We start from the raw sequence: 20,311 nt of genomic DNA on the forward strand, positions 1-20,311 counted from the left end.
CTGAGCTTGGTTGTTTTATTGCAGATGTTTCCTTACCCAACTGATAGCATCAGAGTGTGGGGTTCTCTCTCTCTGTGTGTGTGTGTCTGTCTGTCTGTCTGTCTGTCTGTCTGTCTGTCTGTCTGTTTCTCTGTCTCTGTCTCTCTCTCTCAACAAGCAGAATAAGGAGAATATCATAGGTTTGCTTTTGATAATAGTGTAATTCCTTTGATTCACAGAAGATGAAGCTGCTATGATGGATGAAATATTAGGGCCAGGAGCTCAAATTCCAGTACAAATTAATTTGCCTTCTTGCTCAAATGGAGCTACACCACAATCAACCATTCTTGGTATGAGTTAAAGAATTGGACATAGAATTATGTAACTGTACTGAGTAATACAGGGATGTGGTGGCTCAGACGCTGAGCTTGTTGATGAGAAAGGTTGGCAGTTTGGCGGCTCGAATCCCTAGCGCCACATAACGGAGTGAGCTCCCGTTACTTGTCCCAGCTTCTGCCAACCTAGCAGTTCGAAAGCACTTAAAAATGCAGGTAGGAAATAGGGACCACCTTTGGCAACAGTGTTCCATGCGCCTTCGGCATTTAGTCATGCCGGCCACATGACCATGGAGATGTCTTCGGACAGTGCTGGCTCTTTGGCTTTGAAACAGAGATGAGCACTGCCCCCTAGAGTCAGGAGCAACTAGCACATATGTCCGAGGGGAACCTTTTCCTTTTCCTTTACTTACTGGGTAATGCTAAGCATTTACATTAGCCACACAGTTTCACTTTGGAATGAGTAAGGGTAAGTGTAATCATAATTCACTATACAGTTTAAAAAGCTGACTCAGACTTTATGAGACCCATGTTCCTGTACTAAGAATACTTTGATTCCTTATAGATTTGAACCAGAATTTGGATTCCTAAAAGCCTCAGTTTTGGGTATAGAACAAAACCAATGAACAGCCCCTTTCTCTGAAATCAAATAGCTTCTCCTCACCAAAGTGGAGGAGATAAAGAGACAATGCAGGCAACCTAGCAAATCTTCTGGAAGTATGCCCCATTTTTGAACAATACAAAGTGCCATTAAACCAATTGCTAGCATGAAGGTTCACCTCCAGATTGTCCTCATATTCTGCTGATTCAATGTCTTCAGGGAACGCTCCGACTGACATGGAGTTGATGACTTCTATGATGCAGAAGATTGCTTCTTTGGAGCAGAAAGTCAAGAGCCAAGCACAAGCCATCCAAGAGAAGGTGACAACACAACCAGTGCAGGAGTTGCCCTTGAACTATTCATAACGGTTCAGATTGGAAACTGTTGAAATTTTGTTATGATTTTATTTACCATTTCGTTATTTTTAATTTTTTATGCTATTTTTTTAGGTCAGCTTGTAATAGATATCTCATTAGGATAAACAACAAAATTAAGTAAAATCATAATTACAATACAAATAGTATAAAACAAGTAATATAATAAGACAAAACAACACATTAAAAGACACCAGAGGATAACAAATGTAGAGAATTTGGCACAAGATATGCACAGAAATTTAAAAGATGCAATAAAAAACCTGGTATGCTAATTGCTGTCACATTGGTATGTTTGGCGTTAATACTCAGAAATGTTTTCTTTGACAGGACACTTAGGGAAGATTGCAGTCTTAAAAGCTGAATAGAAATACTTGAAAAGTGATACAGATAGTTTCTTGACTTTTGACTGTAATTGGTACCAGAAATTTGGTTTTATGATATTATGGTTATAAGTCGAGGCACCACATAACCAAAAGTAAATTTTTGATTATTTTTTTGCAGTAATTGTTAAGCAAACTTGGTGGGTGATAAGTGAATGGGGTGGGGTGGGGTTGTTAAACAAATATGGAGGTTGTTAAGTGAACAGGGAAATTGTTAAGCAAGTGAGGCAGTTGTTAAGCGAACAAGGTTTTGCCATAAACTGGTAAAAAGCATTGTGAACCAGTTACATGACCATGACACAATGTTTTAAAGCTGACTGTATAAGAACAGACAGAATTAGGGGGTGGAGTTAAGCATGTCATTAGCTTACATTTCTTATGTGTCCACAAATGCTCCAAGTCCAGCCCTCCCACTTGAATTTCTTTGACCCTTATTAAGCACCAATTTAGTATGGGTCATTAATTGATCTGATTCTTGTGTGTATGCTTGAATAAATCTGAAATGTCTTTGAATATTAGTAGCTCAGGTTGGTAGTTATATTGTTGGTTTGAGCTCTGAGCTTGGCGGCTTGGTTGCAATGGGGATGAAACATTTGCAACCAAATTGCCAAGCTCGGAGCTCAAACCAACAACATTGAATAAATCTTTTATTTATTTATTTATTTATTTATTTATTTATTTATTTATTATTAGACTTATATACCGCTTCATAGGGCTTTCAGCCCTCTCTAAGCGGTTTACAATTTTTTTAGCAAATTGAGTCAGCAACTTGCCCCCACAGTCCGGGTCCTCATTTCACCCACCTCGGAAGGATGGAAGGCTGAGTCGACCTTGAGCTGGTGAGATTTGAACCTCTGAGCTGCAGATCCCAGTCAGCTAAAGTGGCCTGCAGATGGGTCCTGATCTTTTGCGCTGTCAGGGGAAACAGAAATAGTCAAGAGTAGGAGAGTTTTTCCAGGGCAGATAATGAAATGTGAATACCACCAATTGAAAATAGATAGGGGACTAATGTGCTTTCCAGGTTTCAGAAAATTGCCTGGCTCTATGTCTATAATAAACAAGTTTGAGTTTGTATTAATACAAAAAGGAACTTGTTTTGGCCTTTGCTTTTCGGTTGGCAGAATAAGAAGATCAGAGACCTTGAGGAGCAGATCAAAACCCTTCAGAAGAGAACAGGTAACGTCACATTAACCTTCCTTTTCTTTTAGTCCTCAACAGCAGGCAGTGACAATGTCTTGGTGAAGATGGGAAATGCGAAACAAGAGACCCTATCCCATCCTTAGCATTAAGAAAGAGATGGATTTTAAGACTTTGTAGACTACTAAGATTTGCAACTGATGAAAACTGTGGAAAAATAATACGAAGAATATACTGTATATCCCAAAGTAAATTTGTCTTATTTTCTGTTCTGAATTAGAACATTTATTGATTTTTCATTTGGCATTTTTCGTTTCGTTTGATATTAAAGAAAAAGAAATTCCAATTTTTTTTTTCTTCTTTTTGCCTTCCTATAGAAAAAACACCATCAGGGTCAACCCGAGTTGAGGAACTGGAAATGTTATGCCTTCAGCTGCAACGTCAGGTTTGGGAAATGGAGGTTAGCTACCTGTACATAATGGAAAGGAATACAAAATTTCCTCTAGGAATCCGAGCTTTTTCATGAATTCAAGGAAAACTGACAGTTGTGTCTAATGCAAAAAGTAGTGGAAAGAAGATGGGACACACACACAAACACCACCCTTTATGCCAGGGGTGTCAAACTCGATTTCATTGAGGGCTGCATCAGGGTTGTGTTTGACCTTGGGGGTGTGGGGTGTGTGTGTGGCCAGAGTGGGTGTGGCCAGTTCAACATCACTCATGTTAGGGGTGCCTGTAGTGGCCCAAATACTCTGCCAGCGAAAACGGACTCCCAAGCTCCGTTTTTGGCTGCGATAGCCTCCTGCAATGCTCTTCTAGCAAAAATTGAGCTTGGGAAGATCGTGTGCGGCCTTCCCGAGCTCCGTTTTCACTGGCAGAGGCACCATGGGCTGGTTTTTCGCTGTTTCCATGGTGGCCCTCGGGCCAGATCTAAGCACCCTGAGGGTTGGATACGGCCCCCGGGCAGGAGTGGGCTGTTACGGGTTCGCCAGGATTTGGGAGAACCCGTAGCTGACATTATGGCCAGTTCAGAGAACCTCCAAATCCCACCCCTGGCTGGCCCCTCCCACCTCTCTCCTCCCAGGAGTCTCCACACGGCCTGTTTTGGATGCGAGGTAAGTGCAGGGCCTAGGTAGAGGCTCAGGGAGGGGGAAAAATGGGCCTCCCAGAAGTTCCTGAAGTCCGTTTCTGGTACATTTCCAGCCTCCAGTGGGCCTCCAAAGCCTGGGGGAGGCAGTTTTCACCCTCCCAGAGGCTCAAGGAAAGCCTCCAAAGCCTGGGGAAGGTAAAAACGGCCCTCCACCATGGTGAAGGAGGCCAACTAGGCCACACCCATCCAGCCACTGAGCAGAGAACCCATTGCTGAAATTTTTGAAGCCCACCCCTGTTCCTGGGACTTGAGTTTGATGCCCCTTCTTTATGCCTTTCTCTGTTGCTATCAAGAAGGGACAGGAGGACTCTGCATCTGGAAGGGTGGCTTTGTGTCAGGACTTCCTTCCCAAATAACATTTTTAAATGTATTAAAATTTCCTAGTTAAAAGTGGCCTTGGTTGACTTGCAGGAAAATTAGTAATTTCAAAATTTAACCATCTTAGTTTTCCTATCCCATCTTGGAATGTAGATATTTTGTCATTACAGATAAAAAAATTAATGTTCCAAGTAAATAAATACTGTCCATTTTCTTGTCCTCTGAATTTTTTATTCCCTCTCCCATGAAGCGGTTTCTGAATGACTATGGATTGATCTGGGTCGGGGAAGACCCAGATTCTTTGAGAGATCTGGAGTCACGAGAGGAAGAAGAGAGACTGACATCAAGAACCTTTTGGAAACCAGGTTAGCTGGGAGGAATGACTGTCTTTTTTTTAAGAAGCATGAAAATATGCTTCATCTTTTATTTTAATCTCATTTCTTCCCTTTCTCTATTGATTTTATGAATAACAAAAGGCATGTTATCAGTTTCTTGAAAGAGGAAACAGTCTTTTTTTCTTTGCAAAATTTCTTAAAGTAGCTATGTATTTTGATATCTTCTTCCCATCGATGTCCATTATATAATCCTGCTGATATGTCTATAAGATAAAGGTAAAAGTTCCCCTCCCACATATGTGCTAGTCGTTCCCAATTCTAGAGGGTGGTGCTCATCTCTGTTTCAAAGCCGAAGAGCCAGAGCTATCCAAAGACATCTTCATGGTCATGTGGCCGGCATGACTAAATGCCAAAGGAGCATGGAACGCTGTTACCTTCCCACCAAAGGTGGTCCCTATTTTTCTACTTGCATTTTCTACATGCTTTTGAACTGTTAGATTGGCAGAAGCTGGGAAATGTAATGGGAGCTCATTCTGTTACACAGCGCTAGGGATTTGGACAGTCGAACGCCTGACCTTTCATCAACAAGCTCAGCGTCTTTGCCACTGAGCCACCGAGTCCCTTTTGTAGATATTTTATAGATACAGTATGTCTTTTATAGACATCCTGTAAAGATTCTCAATTATCCAGATTGTGTTTGTCCCAAAGATGTTTTCAAAAGGCAACTGGACATCCTCGGGTTTTTTTCCTTGAAGACATTTTGCTTCTCATCCAACAAACCTCCTCAGTTCTGACTGAATGGTGGTATTCAGTCAGAATTGAAGAAGCTTCTTGGATGAGTAGCAAAATGTCTTCAAGGAAGCCTTTACCCCCAAGAATGTCCAGTTTCTTGTTGAAAAACCCCCTTGGGACAATCCTAGTTAGATAGTTAGATGTGATAACAAATAGCAAGGCTTTCTGGTAGGTCTTGGAAGAAAGCTTTTATTGACTGCTCTTATCAAAGCTGATTTATTTTATATACTAGGAAAGAAAAATTGGCCTTTTTAGTCTTCAGGAAATTGTTCCACTCATTCTTCTATTCAGATGAGTTTGGAAATTCTTCTACTTATTCCTGAATATTAAATATTTTGTTTTTGTTATTTATAATTCTATTGAATGTTGTGATTATTTTAATTATATACTTGTAATTATATTGCAGATCATTTGGAGGAGGCTTTGCAGTGAGAATTACTGTAAAAATTTAAAAGATATTATTAAAAGCTACAAACATAGACTCTGCTATGTATTTCTCCTTAGGGGGGAAATCACTATACTTGTAGCATAAGCTGAGAAGCTCATCAGATCAAGCAATGCCTTTGTTATAGAAATGCAGACAATAACATTCCATTTGTTTGCCGCCATCCACTAAACTAGTGCCTCCCCACCACCAGGTGTATTTAGACCACAATTCCCAGAATTCCTGTCAGAAGGGCATCTGGAGGATATCACATTTGGGTTAGGGAAGGTTTTATTGGAATGTTGGTTTTGCTTTAGCAAAAAATGCAGTTCAAATACTGAGCTTGCACTAAAATTCAGAACTAAAATTCACGGACTAGAAGATGCCTTATCCTTGCCTTCCCATAGTCCTTTCTCCTTTCATACAGGTGAAGCCATCATTTCTGAAACCCCAATCAATTTTGATTTGATTTTCAAGAATCTGAAAGATTTGAATGTGCTGGCTGGAGAAGGTGTGTCCCAAATCAAACACACTACAGGTGGAGCTCAATTGAAGCGCTTGGATTCCGTTCCGATCACCTTCTATCAGAATGGGATTGTCATGTTCAAAGGACCTTTCCGATCATATGAAGATCCTTCCACACGGGTAGGGATCAAGCAGAAACGAAATTGTTGACTAGCAGCTAATCTGAGATTATCTGATAGCATTAGCCCTGATGATGTTGTGAAATGTCTTCAAGGAAACTTATAGAGCACCAAGGACTTCTCTCTTCAACCCTGAACTAGAAATATTCTCTTCTATTGGAATTGAGAGTTACTAGTACATGTATAAAATCAGCCTTTTCTGGCAGTAACATTCTCCCATAGCCATCGCACAAGGTTATTTTAAAGTCCTCTCCACTTGCCATCTTTTCAAGACCGATAAGTCTTTTTTTTAGTTTGTTTTCCATTAACATTTTTTTAATTGAGCTATAAAATATTATAAGATACAAAATACAAAAGTAAATAGAAAAGCAGTAGGGAGGAAGAGAGGGAAGAGAAGTGAGGAAGGATAAGAAGAAGAAAAAGAAGCATTGACTTCCAACTCTCTCTGTTGCAGTAAAATAAGGCATTAGCATCAAATGACAACTTTTTGCTTTTTCATAATATAATTGTTGGAAGAAATATCTTTCTAGGTTCAGTTCCAAGTGGGGAGAAAGACACTGGAAACATGGAGGCTGATTGGAAAGATGGTTTATTGATTAACAGGACCACATGGCTTTGAGGTCCTGGTGCAGCTGACTACATGGGAGTGGAGAGTGGGGGGTATTTATACCCTCTCTTGGCCCTTGCCCTTGAGCTTCCTGTTCCTGTGCAAGAAATGTATTCTGTTGGTTGTCAGATTCCCAGGGGGATATGCAGGGGTCATAGCTAACTTTGTAGGATGCCTAAATTGTTGAAGCCTGGACTCTTTGAGATAACGTAATGAGGATTGTGTCCCGAAAGGGTGTTGGGCAGAGGTGGGTTCCTACTGGTTTGGCCCAGTTTGGCCAAACTGGTAGTGGTATGGTGGCCTGGGTCGCTGGAACCGGCAGTGACCCAAGCCTGCCATGCCCCTGAACTGATTCCCCGGTTGTCGCTGCCATCTTGTTTTTGAGATCTGCGCATACACAGAACAATTTTAATTGAACTGCACATGCACACACAAGAGCAAACCAGCAGTAAAGCCAGCCAGAACCCACCCCTGGTGATGGGCCATCCCTATTGTCTTAATGGCTTTCCTGGTTTGGATCTTGACTGAGGGATGATCCTACCATTCTACCTAATTCTGCCTTTGTTCAAAATATCCTGTCTTGAATGGATTACCAAATCTGCATTTCTAAAAGCTGGCTTCGGGTTAGTATCTGCTTGGGGGCAGGGAACCTTTTCCTTTAAGATTTCTCTTTCTCTTTTAGGGGAGATACAATATTCTTTTAAATATTTCTCAAAGTATTTCATTCTTCTAGGAGAGAGGTGGGTGCTAATTTTCTACAATATGAACCAGCCATCTCTAGGACTGAAAAGTCTTTTCTCTTCCCTTAATAGTTCGCTGTTCCTTTCTGAAAGCCAGATCTGTCTTCTTTTACAGTTAGCAAGCTTGAGCTTAGCTGTTTTCCCAGGCTATTTGAATGCACCACGAATCAGGAAAGAGAACTACTGTTGGGGTAAAAGCTAATGTGTGGGAAAAACACCTTTTCCTTCTAAAAGGTAAAGGTTCCCCTTTCACTATGTGCTAATTGTTCCCAACCCTAGGAGGTGGTGCTCATCTCCATTTCAAAGCAAAAGAGCCAACGCTGTCTAAAGAACTCTCCGTGGTCATGTGGCCTGCATGACTAAACACTGAAGGCGCACAGAATGCTGTTACCTTCCCACCAAAGGAGGTTCCTATTTTTCTACTTGCATTTTTTTACGTGGTTTTGAACTGCTAGGTTGGCAGAAACTGGGACAAGTAACGGGAAGTCACTCCGTTATGCGGTGCTAGGTATTCAAACCACGGAACCATTCTGATCGACAAGCTCAGCATCTTAGCCACTGAGCCATCATATTCTTTCTACCTGTGACTAATTTCCCACAATGTCTGTCTGTCTGTCTGTCTGTCTCTGTCTCTCTGTCTCTGTCTCTCTCTCTCTCTTTATTTTTTTTCTCCCTTTCTCTCTCTCCAGAGAGTTCTGACAACAAGGATTCCAGCACTGGAATGTTGAGTCTGAACAAAGCAGCCTTTATTTCTCTTGCAAAGAACTTACATTGCCAAGTGAGAAATTGTAGAAAACAAGGTTTTATTACTTCTCCTTTGTTTGCCCCTTTCAAATGGAAAGCCGAGTCCTACACAAATGCCGTGAATGGAAGCCACTTCTTGTTTTCAGCCTGTTGTAGTTCCCCATCTACAACAACCAAGCTGTCTGGAGCTTTTACCACATGCAAATCCTAAAACTTGGAGTGACCTTTTAAAGTTGTTGTCTAAAGGCCCCTCAATGATTTTCTGCTTTTGAACATAAAGTTTTTGCACTCTTTATTACGATTTTATGATTTTTCTGCTAGACTTTGTGTTCAACTTTATAAGTCTATTAGGATAGCCTTCCCATTTCTTGAAGGGATGGGATGGGGTGGTAGCTGGAATGGGATTATATATCTGTAGTTGTTGTTAGTTGCAAAGACGTGTCCGACCCATTGCGACCCCATGGACAACGTTCCTCCAGGCCTTCCTGTCCTCTACCATCCTCTGGAGTCCATTGAAGCTCACGCCGGCTGCTTCGGTGACTCCATCCAGCCACCTCATTCTCTGCTGTCCCCTTCTTCTTTTGCTCTCCATAGTTCCCAGCATGAGGCTCTTCTCCAGGGAGTCCTTCCTTCTCATTAGGTGGCCAAAATATTTGAGTTTCCTCTTCAGGATCTGGCCTTCTAAAGAGCAGTCAGGGTTGATCTCCTCTAGGATTGACTGGTTTGATTGCCTTGTAGTCCAAGGACTCTCAAGGAGTCTTCCATATATCTAGGTGTACTCTTTTTGAGAGTTGCCTAAGATTTTCCAGGTTGTTTAACTGACTATCTGGTTTCTCGGTATGTTCTTGATCTTTGAGTTATGATATTATATTTAGTTTTGTCTTACTCGGTGTCTCTCAGGAAGTGTCGGACTTTAGTACTTCAGCCATCATGGCCAATGGATAAAGTCCAAGTGTTGAAGAACATGAAACTGGGGAAGCTATAATAAGTGGGCACTTCCTGTCTATCCTCCCCCACAGATAACTGTTTCATTGACTTAATGCAGATTCTGTAGTGGGTTTATCTTTGCCAGGAACATACAAGAAGCCTCCTCTGTCCTTGCCAGATTGTAAGCTTGTTCTACAATATTACATAAGCAGTTGGGATTATGGTTTCACATTTAAATTTTGCAATTAACATTTCACTGAAAGGCAGTTGGATGTAGTGGTTAAAGCGCTAAGTTAGAAACCAGAGGCCCAAGAGTTCTAGTCCCACTTTAGGCATGAAACCAGTTAGGTGACTTTGGGCCAATTTCTTTCTTTCTTAATTATTATTAGACTTCAGTGCTGCCCATCTAGTCAAGGCGACTCTAGGCACCTTACAGCCAAGAAATTAAAAGACCATATAAAACATTAAAACAATAAGTAAGACCCGTACAGATAAAAAATTCATATAAAATTTGATTAACCATGATGGAAAGGAAGGGAGCAAAATAGGCATAGAGTAGAATTTTTTTAAACATTGAGAAAAAACAAGTGTAATTGAATTGTTGGATTATATATAAATTAAGGCTTTGGTTTCTTAGTGTAATAAACTAAGTGTAATAAAGTACACTCTTACCTAATCGACAAACTTCAATAGAATAACCCATCAAGAAACATGAAAAGACAAATTACAGTGTAGACAGTTGATGAAATAATGTCTCCCAAATAGACCTCTGTCTAGTCTTTATTAGTTGCTGTAATTTCTGGGCTAGGCAGCTTTCACTCCTTGATGTGCAATTTCCACCAGATAGTCAGTAACCAAGGCTAGTTTCACACTGGGTCATTCGTTGGTCTTCTCACTTCCAAGTCTGCATTTTTAAAAATTGTTTGGCTTGTTCTTTTTACCCAGGCCATTCCCTGTCTGCCATTGCTACTAAATTCAGATGGAGTCCATAAACTTTCCCCACAGAAAATATTGTCCCATTTAATTTCTTTCTTTTTTTTTAATGGTGGGGAACAATACATATTTTCTGTCTCAAAACCCTGATAAAAGGGGGATACATAAACAAATAGATAAGGTGTCAACAGGGAAATAATGAATTTTTCTCCATTGCGGTTGCTTTTCATTCTGGGGGAAATCTAATGCGTTGGTTGTGCTTGTGGTTTCAGCGTTGCCTGCGAGATATCATGGACGGCTTTTTCCCTTCTGAGCTGCAAAGTCGTTATCCAAATGGTGTCCCATTTCAGGTACCTCTTTATAGCTTCCCATTTTTGAACTCTTAGTTTTTTGTTTGTCAGAATTGAAAATTCCGAGGTCATAATGCCTACAAAAAGATACTCCACTACAACTTAATTCTGTGGTTTTATGATAATGGATCCGTACAATCAGCCCAGCTTCTATGAGGTTTGTTGAAATGTGTCACTTACCTATGGATGGAATACTTTCTGGTCAAGTTATTATACCTAATTTCTGTTTCATTCAAACAACAGGCAATTGGTTTTTGTTGGGTTTTTTTTCTTTTTTTTCAAGCTGTGAAAGTTTTTTTTTTTTTTTTAAATTATCAGTCGGTTTGAGGAACTGAGAATGCTTGTTGTACCGGAAACTGGAACAATTTTTCTCCTGCAACCTTCTTTAGAACAGCTTAATTTTTGCTTTAAACTAACTCTATTAATGATAGGTTTTTTCCCCTTTTCCTTCTTAAGTTTGCATTTCTTTGTTTCATTTTTAAAAACACTATTTTATTATAAAAATAAAGATAATAATAAAATTTAAAAACCATCTACTAGTGGTAGCAGTTTCCACTAATGAAAAATAAAAGGTATTTTCAGCAAGTAAGCACAATGTTTAAGAATACCACTGGATATTTAGATCAAATTCTATTAGAAAAAATAGTTTAGGTTTTCATTATGTGACTCAGGGGAGCAACAGAGAAAAAATACTGGAAACATGAAAAGCACATTGTCTCTTAAAAAAACCACCCTCTTTACCAGAGCAATTTACAACAGTCAAAGATCAGAATGTATTCTTTTTAAAGCAATAAATAAAAAAATACAGTTTAACAAGAGATTATTTGAATAGTTTCTTTAGGAAGAATGGAAAAAAGGTAAACCCACAAGTTGGAGAGAGAAAAAGTTAAACAGTAAATTTTTAAAAAAAATATGAGAAAAGACAAGTGCAGTTGAATTGTAGGAATCTGTATAAATTAAGCCTTCAGTTTCTTAGTGTAATAATTTTTTGGAGTTCCTGATGATCATCCAAATATTATCTAGTTATCTAAGTTTACCAAATGCTTACTTTTTTTTTTAAGATCAGTAAAGATTGGCAAAGTAGTACAGTCTAGCTGAACGTTTGCCAATTTAATAAAGCAAGCAACGTGAAATGTATGGTAATTTCCTTGTTTTATAAATATAATGATCACAAGGTAGATACAAATACAATTTTATTTATTGAAATCAAACCAAAGTCAAAGTAAAATGACATTTGTGTACCGAAACTACAAAAAGCCTTAAGAGATCCTTTGAAGGCTGTTCATCATATCAAACTCTTGCAAACAAACAAATTCTCTTAAGGAGGCACAGGCACCCCCGACATGAGTGACATCGAGCTGGCAATGCCCTTTCTGGCAACGCCCACACATGCCCTCTCCCCCCCCCTCCCAAGGTCAAACACAACCATGATTCAGCCCTCAATGAAATAAAGTTTGACACCCTGCTCTACAAGATTTGTGTTTCTCATCTCCAAAGGGTAGGAAACCATCCTGTCCATTTTGTTCACAGCAGATTCTGGTATCCCAGAGAAAACCCCTGGGGGGGGGGGGGCTTCCTGTGGTCCTGAAACTCTAGGTGCCCCATCCTGCCTTCAACTAAGAAATACATCTCTTACACTAAAGTAGGAGGGTTGGAGATCTGAATGAGGTCCTAGGACGTGTCTCATTGAACAAATCTACCCCTCCCTGCCTCTTGAAAGAGAATGCAGCACATGAAAGAGACTGTGCAATTTTAGATACTCAGCAAGTTTCGGGCGAGGGAGGAAAATTATAAGGCCATTTATGGAAGCCCGGAATTTATTTTTGAACTTTCTTGAACCATATTATCAGGTAGAACATAGCTAGAATAAATAAAATACATCCTTTTACTGTTCCTTATCAAGAGACAAGCCTCATTGAGGTAGGGTATTTCCTCCTACCCAAGGGCGGGGGAATTTTATTACATTTTAAAACATGTTTAGAGATGCATGGGAAAGTCTTGTTGAAAAAAAGGGAAACGTGGGCCACTGTTTCTAAAACCAGCCCGTGCGCACACATTGGGCTGCTGACTGCTGAGGAAAACATCTGTTCCTTTAGCAGTTGAGGGTTGGGGTGTGGGCCCTAAAAATGAATGCTTGGTTAGTTCTAGAGAGGAAACACAGACAGGCGGGAGTAGAGAGGGGCAAAATCAAAGCCCAGCCTTCTGGTGCATTCTTGAAATAGACATATCAAACAACTTTGAAGAAAGTTACTTGTTTGCAAGAATGGTGAAAGTTAGTGTGATGACCTGCGGTGTGGCACAAAGGCAACACAGCCAGAGAACTGCTATGAGTCCCCTTATTGGCACCAACTGTGCTCCCAAAGTCCCTTTCACTCTCCGGCCTGGAGAAAAACTCTTCCACAAACCTGCAGTCCAAACTCTGTAAGCAGAATGACTGCAATCAATCACTCCAGCAGGGCAAGATAGGGAATCCCAGGAGCGAAGGATAATTCCAGCAAGGTGAGATAAACACACAGAAGGTCGTAAATACTCCAGTCGGGAAGAATGCCAGGAATGCAGGCCACAACTCTAAACTAGGTGAACTCCCAACCGCCTCTCCTTTAAACTCCATCCCCAGGTGTGCCTTGGGAAGGGAATCGGTGCCCTTTCCTTCCTTGTAAGCTACACAACCCCGTTGCTCTCTTCTCCTGTTGTGCTCCCTAGGATGAGGAGGGGTTGGGCCTTGGTCTTAATCTGAACCTCCTCTCCCTTGTTCTACCTCTCCCCTGCTCTACCCAGCCTGTCTTTGCCCTACCCGAGTTTCCTGCTCTACAGCAAACAGCCACTCTTCCACTCTCTTGTCGGCTGTTCGTCTTCCATCTCAGAGTCAGACTCTGACAGGGGCATGACAGCTACTTATGACCAGTCCTCACACAATCTTTACAGCATCCCCACAGTCAAGGGAACAAGATTTGGGCACCTGGCAACCTAAATGTATTTATGACAGTTGCAGCCTCCCAAAGTCACGCGATTCTCCATTTACAACTTCCCACAAGCCGTCAATGGGGAAAGCTGGATTTGTTTAATGACCATGTGAGTCATTTAACAACTGCAGTGAATCGCTTAATAATCAGGGCAACAAAGGGCGTAAAATCAGGTGTGACTCAATTAACCTTCTTGCCTACAATGGAAATTTGAGTTCCACTTATGGTCATAAGTTGAGGACTAGTGGCACAGTACATGATATAATTGGATCATGGTATCACTGTTGCAAATGCCTGTCAGATAGTTACTCATTTATGAAACGAAACTTTCTTCTGTTCATAATATCTGGAATATATGCATGGTTTCCCCCGTAAAAGAACTTGAGAACGAAAGATAAATGTTCTCTCCACAGTAACAAAAATGGAGGTGACCTGTTATTTTGTACTGATCTTGTTGATTTTATCAGGATTTGGGGTTGCGTAGGACTAGTGAAAGAAAACAGAATTAAGAAATTAATCAAACTTTGAAGAAGTTCTCTCCGCCAGTTTCCCTTACAGCAATCAGCATTCATTTCCAAACATCTGACTCAATTTCAATTGAGTTCAAGCATATTTCTTTAGAGATATGCCTGTAAAGTATCATCGTTTCAGTGTTCAAAGATTTATAGTTGCGTGAGAATGAAAATCTAGTGAAATATGATCTGGGAAAGACCAAATGAGAAATCCTTGTTTTTTTAATAAATGGAGAAAATGCCTTTTAATTATTTGCACATCTTGATTAGTACTAGATATTTGCCATTGTTGGTTTCTAACACTTCTTATTTCGCATTCATTCTGTAGCTTCCTTTAAAAACCAAATACATTTATTGTGTCATAAAGTTCAGTTCATTATGTGCAAAGCAACCCCCTTGTTGGTTTCCTATAATGGGGTGTTATCAGGGATGCTCACGTATCTGGTGTCTGAAATGTGGTATTTCCTTTGAATTTTGACAGAAGAAGGAAGAGGTTGTTTCCATAGCATTTCTCATTGCTGTTGGCATCCAGTTTCATCTGCTTTTTAGTCTAACAGTGACCTCTGGAGTCCGGAATGCAACAGGGTTCTTAACAGCAACCGGGATTTATTCCATAGGTCGCCGACAAGAGAGATGTCTTCTTTCAGGAAAGGAAACGGCCAGGGTATTTTCCTGGCTTTGGCCAGGCGGTTGGGCGTTCCAAACCAAGTGGCATAAAGGAGACACATGACATCTCAGGTGATGGTTGGTTTATTTTTATTCAAATTTATCAGCCACCCAACTCCAGTGGTTTTAAGTGTTTATCGCAGATTCATTTGGAGTTCAGCAATTCCAAAAATACATTTTGAGTTTGGTGCTACAAATTTTATTTTATTTATTTATTTAGTTTATCAAATATGTACAAGATAACAGATATAAGCATAAACATGGACATAAACAAAGGAAATTAGTAACTGTTTGTGTGTTAGATATATATTCCAATCTTTTTTTAGAAACTCAAGCTGCCATGTGTAGTGCTCCCTCCTTCTGTTTCTCATACGATTGTGGCTGGTTTTTAATACAACGAAATTTGAGGGATTTCCCCCCAGAACAGAAAGATATTTTAAATTGATTAAAATGAAACCTGAGCATGGCTTTGCCATTGTCTACATAACCCATAAAGCTTGTGAAACCCTTCCTTTTGGCAGGCACCAAGCTCACCATAGAACAATTTTTGAACAAACTTCCAAAGTCACTGGTTCGAGATGGGCAAGTGATAGATATCCGGGAAGATCTTAAAAAAACCCTTCAGGTAAGATGCTCCCCCTCTCTAATTGTGCATCCCCTTCTTCAAAGCTCCAAAAAATGAATAACAACTGAGATCTCAAAAAGCTATTTAGAATTAGAACTAGAATCTGGAATTAGAATTAGAACAAGCCTTCTTGCTCTTTTTCCTGAATAGTTCTAGTAAAGAGTTTTGGATCTTTTGGATCTTGTGTGGGCTGGTTGACCAGAAGGGCATCATCTGACTTAATGTCTCTTAGGGCATTCAAACATTGGCCTACATTTCCCTCTTTTGCTTCCAGGGCCTGGATGGAGCACAAAGCCACGAAGTAGTTTTGGTGGAGACGCCCAGCCTTACGGCACTGAGAAAGAGGTAAGCAAGGCTCTAGAATGGGGGTGTCAAACTTAATTTCATTGAGGGCCGCATCAGGGGTGTGTTTGACCTCAGAGGGCTGGGGTGGGCATGATCAGCTTGACGTCACCCCTGTCAGGGGTGCCTGTGGTGGAGTGAGCTTTCTGCCAGCGAAAACAGGCTCCCGAGCTCCGTTTTCAGCTGCTGCGGCCTCCAGCAACTCCTGCCAGTGAAAGCAGAGCCCCGGGAGGGACAGCATTCCCGAGATCAGGTTTTTTTTGTTTCTTTTTTTAAAATATCATTTTTATTCCGCATTTTTAAACATTAAAATCACAATTACACATTTACAGCTTTCCGCTATCGGTATTCTTTTTTCTAATTTTTCCTTTCCATTCTGTGGCCTATTATTTCATACATATACCTCCTTGTTTCATGATTATCATTTTTAGAATATATACAACATATACTGTATGCAACATTTACATCTCTATTGATTTCCATTTTATGAGATCCATTTTCACTGGCAGAGGGTTGCAGGAGGCCGCAGCAGCTGAAAACGGAGCTCAGGAGCCTGTTTTCGCTGGCAGAAGCACCGCGGGCCAGTCCTTCACTGTTTCCAGAGCGGCCCCATGGGCCAGATCTAGATACCCTGTGGGTTGGATCTGTCCCCCGGGCCTTGAGTTTGACACTCCTAGTCTAAAATCTTAACTGGTTCTTTTCCTCTGAGTGTCTCATCATTGTGGCAGAAATCCAAACTTCAAGTAAGCTGGAATAACATCAGCAACACTTTTTAGCCTTGTTTTGAAGCACAATCATTAGGTGATGAAGCACGTTTTCTTTATGGAACCCTCTAAGTTATGATTCCAGTCTCGCCAGGATGGAGATGATTGATTGCTTGAGACCATGGAAGGTGTTGTTGGTAATAAATGTAGATGAAATGGACTTCAATGGATCAGTTTGGAGGTCTGAATCCATCCCCTCCTTATTCCTGATTTTATAACAAATTATAAAATCTTGCGTGATATTGCCAAAATCTTTTTTTGTGTGTGAAAAAAGAAATGTTAGTCCCAAAGGTGCTTTTTCAGGAGGCCACTGGACTTTCCTCTTTTTTCTTTTAAAGATGTTTCGCTTCTCATCCTAGAAGCTTCTTCAGCTCTCACAGGATAGTAGGGATAAATATATAAAAATATAAATCCTTCCATTCCCCACTCCCCTGTCAGGGCTGAAGAAGCTTCTTGGATGAGAAGCAAAATGTCTTCAAAAGAGAAAAAACCTAAAAAGTCCAGTGGCCTCCTGAAAAAGCACCTTTGGGACAACCATGACCTGGATGGCTGAGAATCTCTGCAGACTTTAAGAAATGTTAGTGTTCATTTTGGCCTTTTTTTCTTCTGCTTTGTACATCATCTCTATCATTTTCAGAGGGCAACTTACATAAATCAATCAATCCAACAAGCAAATCTGAAAGAATTGGGGGCACTCTTAAGAAAGTTTGACTCCCTCACCATCTCCCTTTAATTGTTAGACTGGAAGGGAAGCAGCAGACAGAAGGGCCTGGCACCAACATTTCAACTCTTCGGATAAAGTCAGAGGATGGAGAGAAGACATACATTGTCAAAATGTCATTCACAGAGACTATTGGAGACTTGCGCCAACATCTTGCTCAGAACAGGTAGGAAGAATGATGGTTCCATCAAAATTTGAGAAGGATGGTCATGGTGGCAAACATTGGTTTGTGCTTGTGGAAAAACAAGCTTTGTCCCTATTTTTTGCATTTTGAGCTTAATGTTTGCCAGCTGTAATATTAAGAAATAAAAGAGCCTTGGGAGCATTTATTAAGCATAGGTTCAGAGCCATGCCTGAAAGAAACTTGAGTCTCCCGCAGCTTGGTTTATGTTGTTTCTGCATGCTACCAATTTCACTAGATCCTGGCTTCCTCCCACTGCAGTCACAATATTCGGGGCAAATGAGAAATAGTTGTTTGCAAGCTGTAGATGGAGGCATCTTATTGTGACTTGCTATTTTGGAAAGAAAGGAAGGGGATTTGTTTTCAGCATAAAATCGAGGTGGTAGGATAATGTCCTCTCTTCCCGATTATGATCTGAGCTCTGGTTGGCTGAGATATCATTTGTTCATCATTTGGTTAGGAAGGGCAAGCTTTGATTTGCTGTTGATTCCCTGTGAATGCATCAGATTCAAGTAGAAATACTTAAGCCTGCTCCTGTCACATCCTGGAACTCATCATCTCTATCATTTTCAGAGAGCAACTTATATAAATCAATCAATCCAACAAACAAATCTGAAAGAATTGGGGGCACTCTTAAGAAAGATTGACTCCATCGCCATCTCCCTTTAATTGAATTTTTAAGTTAAAGAAAAAAACACCTCTGGATTTCCTAAAACTGAATTCAGTAAAGGTCACCAGATTGGAAAAGTTGGGCAGGTGTGAAGTGAACCTGTTTACAATCCCGGTTCTGCTCTTTTCTAGGGGTGAAGCCCTGGAGCCCTACGAGATCCTTAGCACATTTCCCCTTCGGGTGTATAACGACGAAGCTGTGAGCCTGGAGGAATATGGGCTGGTCCCCAACGCATTCCTTCGGCTGAGGAAAAAGCTCTCTCCCACCAAAGCAGGAGGGCAGTAGCTGTAATGGTTCACAGTAGACAATGCATCAGACTTGGCTGCTGGTGTCGTTCAGCTAGGACATTGTGTGCCTTCTTCTCCTTCTCCAAGGTAGCTGCTCGGGTACGAGCCAAAGATCTAACTGTACGAGAGCAGGTCCGGGACAGAAACAAGTAAAACTTGTAGTTCCAGCTACACAGGTTAGAACTAGCCACTGTATTCTCCCTGCCCTCCCCCTTGTCCCCCCCCCCCCCCCGCCACAAGTAAACAAGCCAGGGCAAACTAAAGGAATGTTAAATGGCTTAGATATAGAGCAGTGTTTCTCAAGATTGGCAACATTAAACTATGTGGACTTCAACTCCCAGAATCCCCCAGCCTGCCACAGAGCTTTACGCAACACTTTTCTTTCCAATCCTGACAGAGGTAAAGACTTACTTGCCTCATTCTACCCAGCCCCAAAGGAACTGAAATAAATTGGCCTTTATTACCATTCCTTTAGGAATATCAGTCTATCTCCGCAAAGGAAACAGTTGGGCAGCCGATGCCAGCTGGCAACTTCTTGAGCATCGTAAAGCTTTTGTAAAACACAATACCTGTGTGGGGCATCACCCCCAGCGAGATAGGCCTTCATTTTCTTTGCACTCCCAACAGTTGTAAATCATAAGCGTGAAAGGTGGACATTTCTGGATCCTGTTCTACCCTATAAGGACATCCTGAAAATCATCAAAGGGGATGGGTGGGGGAGAGCTTTCTCTCTGTGGGCAGATTTAATATTTGGAGCAGACAAGTACCTGAAGCAAAGGAGGACCAGAGTGGTTCAACTATTTTTTTTCCTGGAAGAGCTATGGCTGCAATGGCTGCGAGCTTCCCTCAGTTGTCTCTCTCTGGATGTTACACATTCAGCTCCCAACTGCCCACTACTCCATTGTCTTTTGGTTCTCCCAGCCAGGAGATTATGGGAATAATCAGCATATATCTGAATAGGAGTTGAGTGGGAGTGACCGAGTGCAATAATGCAGCCAGTTCCGGCCAACTTCCTTCTCATTGTTTGTCTTGTCGGTCAACAGAAAGCGCTTTTTAATGATTTACCTAACTAAGCCTTTTATTACTCATTGTAGCTGTTAGGTAACACGAAGTATCCAGATAGTTTGTTATGTCCCAAAGTAAGCTTATCTCTTACTGTTGTTACTAATTTTGTGCCCACTGGGTCCCAATTTTTTTGAATGGGTTAATTTCCTTGTCCCTTTGTGTTGTCTATTTGGATGAAGACTTGAAGCATTAAGAAAAGGGCACCTTCTGTGTCTTTGTAGAGGTTCAAAAGAAGGTTGGATTTCTTCAGGATCCATGTCTCCTGCTAATGCCTAGGTTTGGACTTTCCAGAATTATAGTAGGGAAGAGGTTGAATTATGCATTACAATTCCCCCCCTTGTAGCAGCAGTTCTTTTCAGGCAGGAAGCTAGATGAGCAAGTAAAAGGCTTTAATAATTAAAAGCACATTTTGCCAGCAACAGCATCTATAGTGTATGGTGTTACATAAGCCCATGAGCTCTGTGTGCAAGGCTTTCTGACCAGGAGAAATGTTTTACATTTACCATTCCTCCTAAAGGTAATGGTTCCCCTCGCACATATGTGCTAGTCGTTCTCAACTAGGGGGCGGTGCTCATCTCCGTTTCAAAACTGAAGAGCCAGCACTGTCCAAAGACGTCTCTGTGGTCATGTGGCTGGCATGACTAAAAGACAAAGGTACACGGAACGCTGTTACCTTCCCACCAAAGGGGTTCCTATTTTTCTGCTTGCATTTTTACATCCTTTCGAACTGCTAGGTTGGCAG

General features: G+C 41.0%; 1 protein-coding gene across 1 annotated transcript; it reads left to right on the forward strand.

Moving 5' to 3' along the window:
* The first annotated feature begins 223 nt into the window (after positions 1-223).
* On the forward strand, positions 224-18,714 carry UBXN11 (UBX domain protein 11). Its single transcript, XM_032228376.1, has 12 exons — positions 224-329; positions 1,135-1,235; positions 2,794-2,848; positions 3,187-3,269; positions 4,528-4,642; positions 6,256-6,473; positions 10,696-10,773; positions 14,866-14,986; positions 15,436-15,539; positions 15,814-15,884; positions 17,386-17,532; positions 18,349-18,714. Exons 1-12 carry the CDS (start codon positions 233-235, stop codon positions 18,500-18,502), a joined length of 1,344 nt encoding a protein of 447 aa, XP_032084267.1. The 5' UTR covers positions 224-232; the 3' UTR covers positions 18,503-18,714.
* Positions 18,715-20,311: the final 1,597 nt, after the last annotated feature.

Source organism: Thamnophis elegans, chromosome 12 (genome assembly GCF_009769535.1).
Source record: "Thamnophis elegans isolate rThaEle1 chromosome 12, rThaEle1.pri, whole genome shotgun sequence".
NCBI lineage: Eukaryota > Metazoa > Chordata > Lepidosauria > Squamata > Colubridae > Thamnophis > Thamnophis elegans.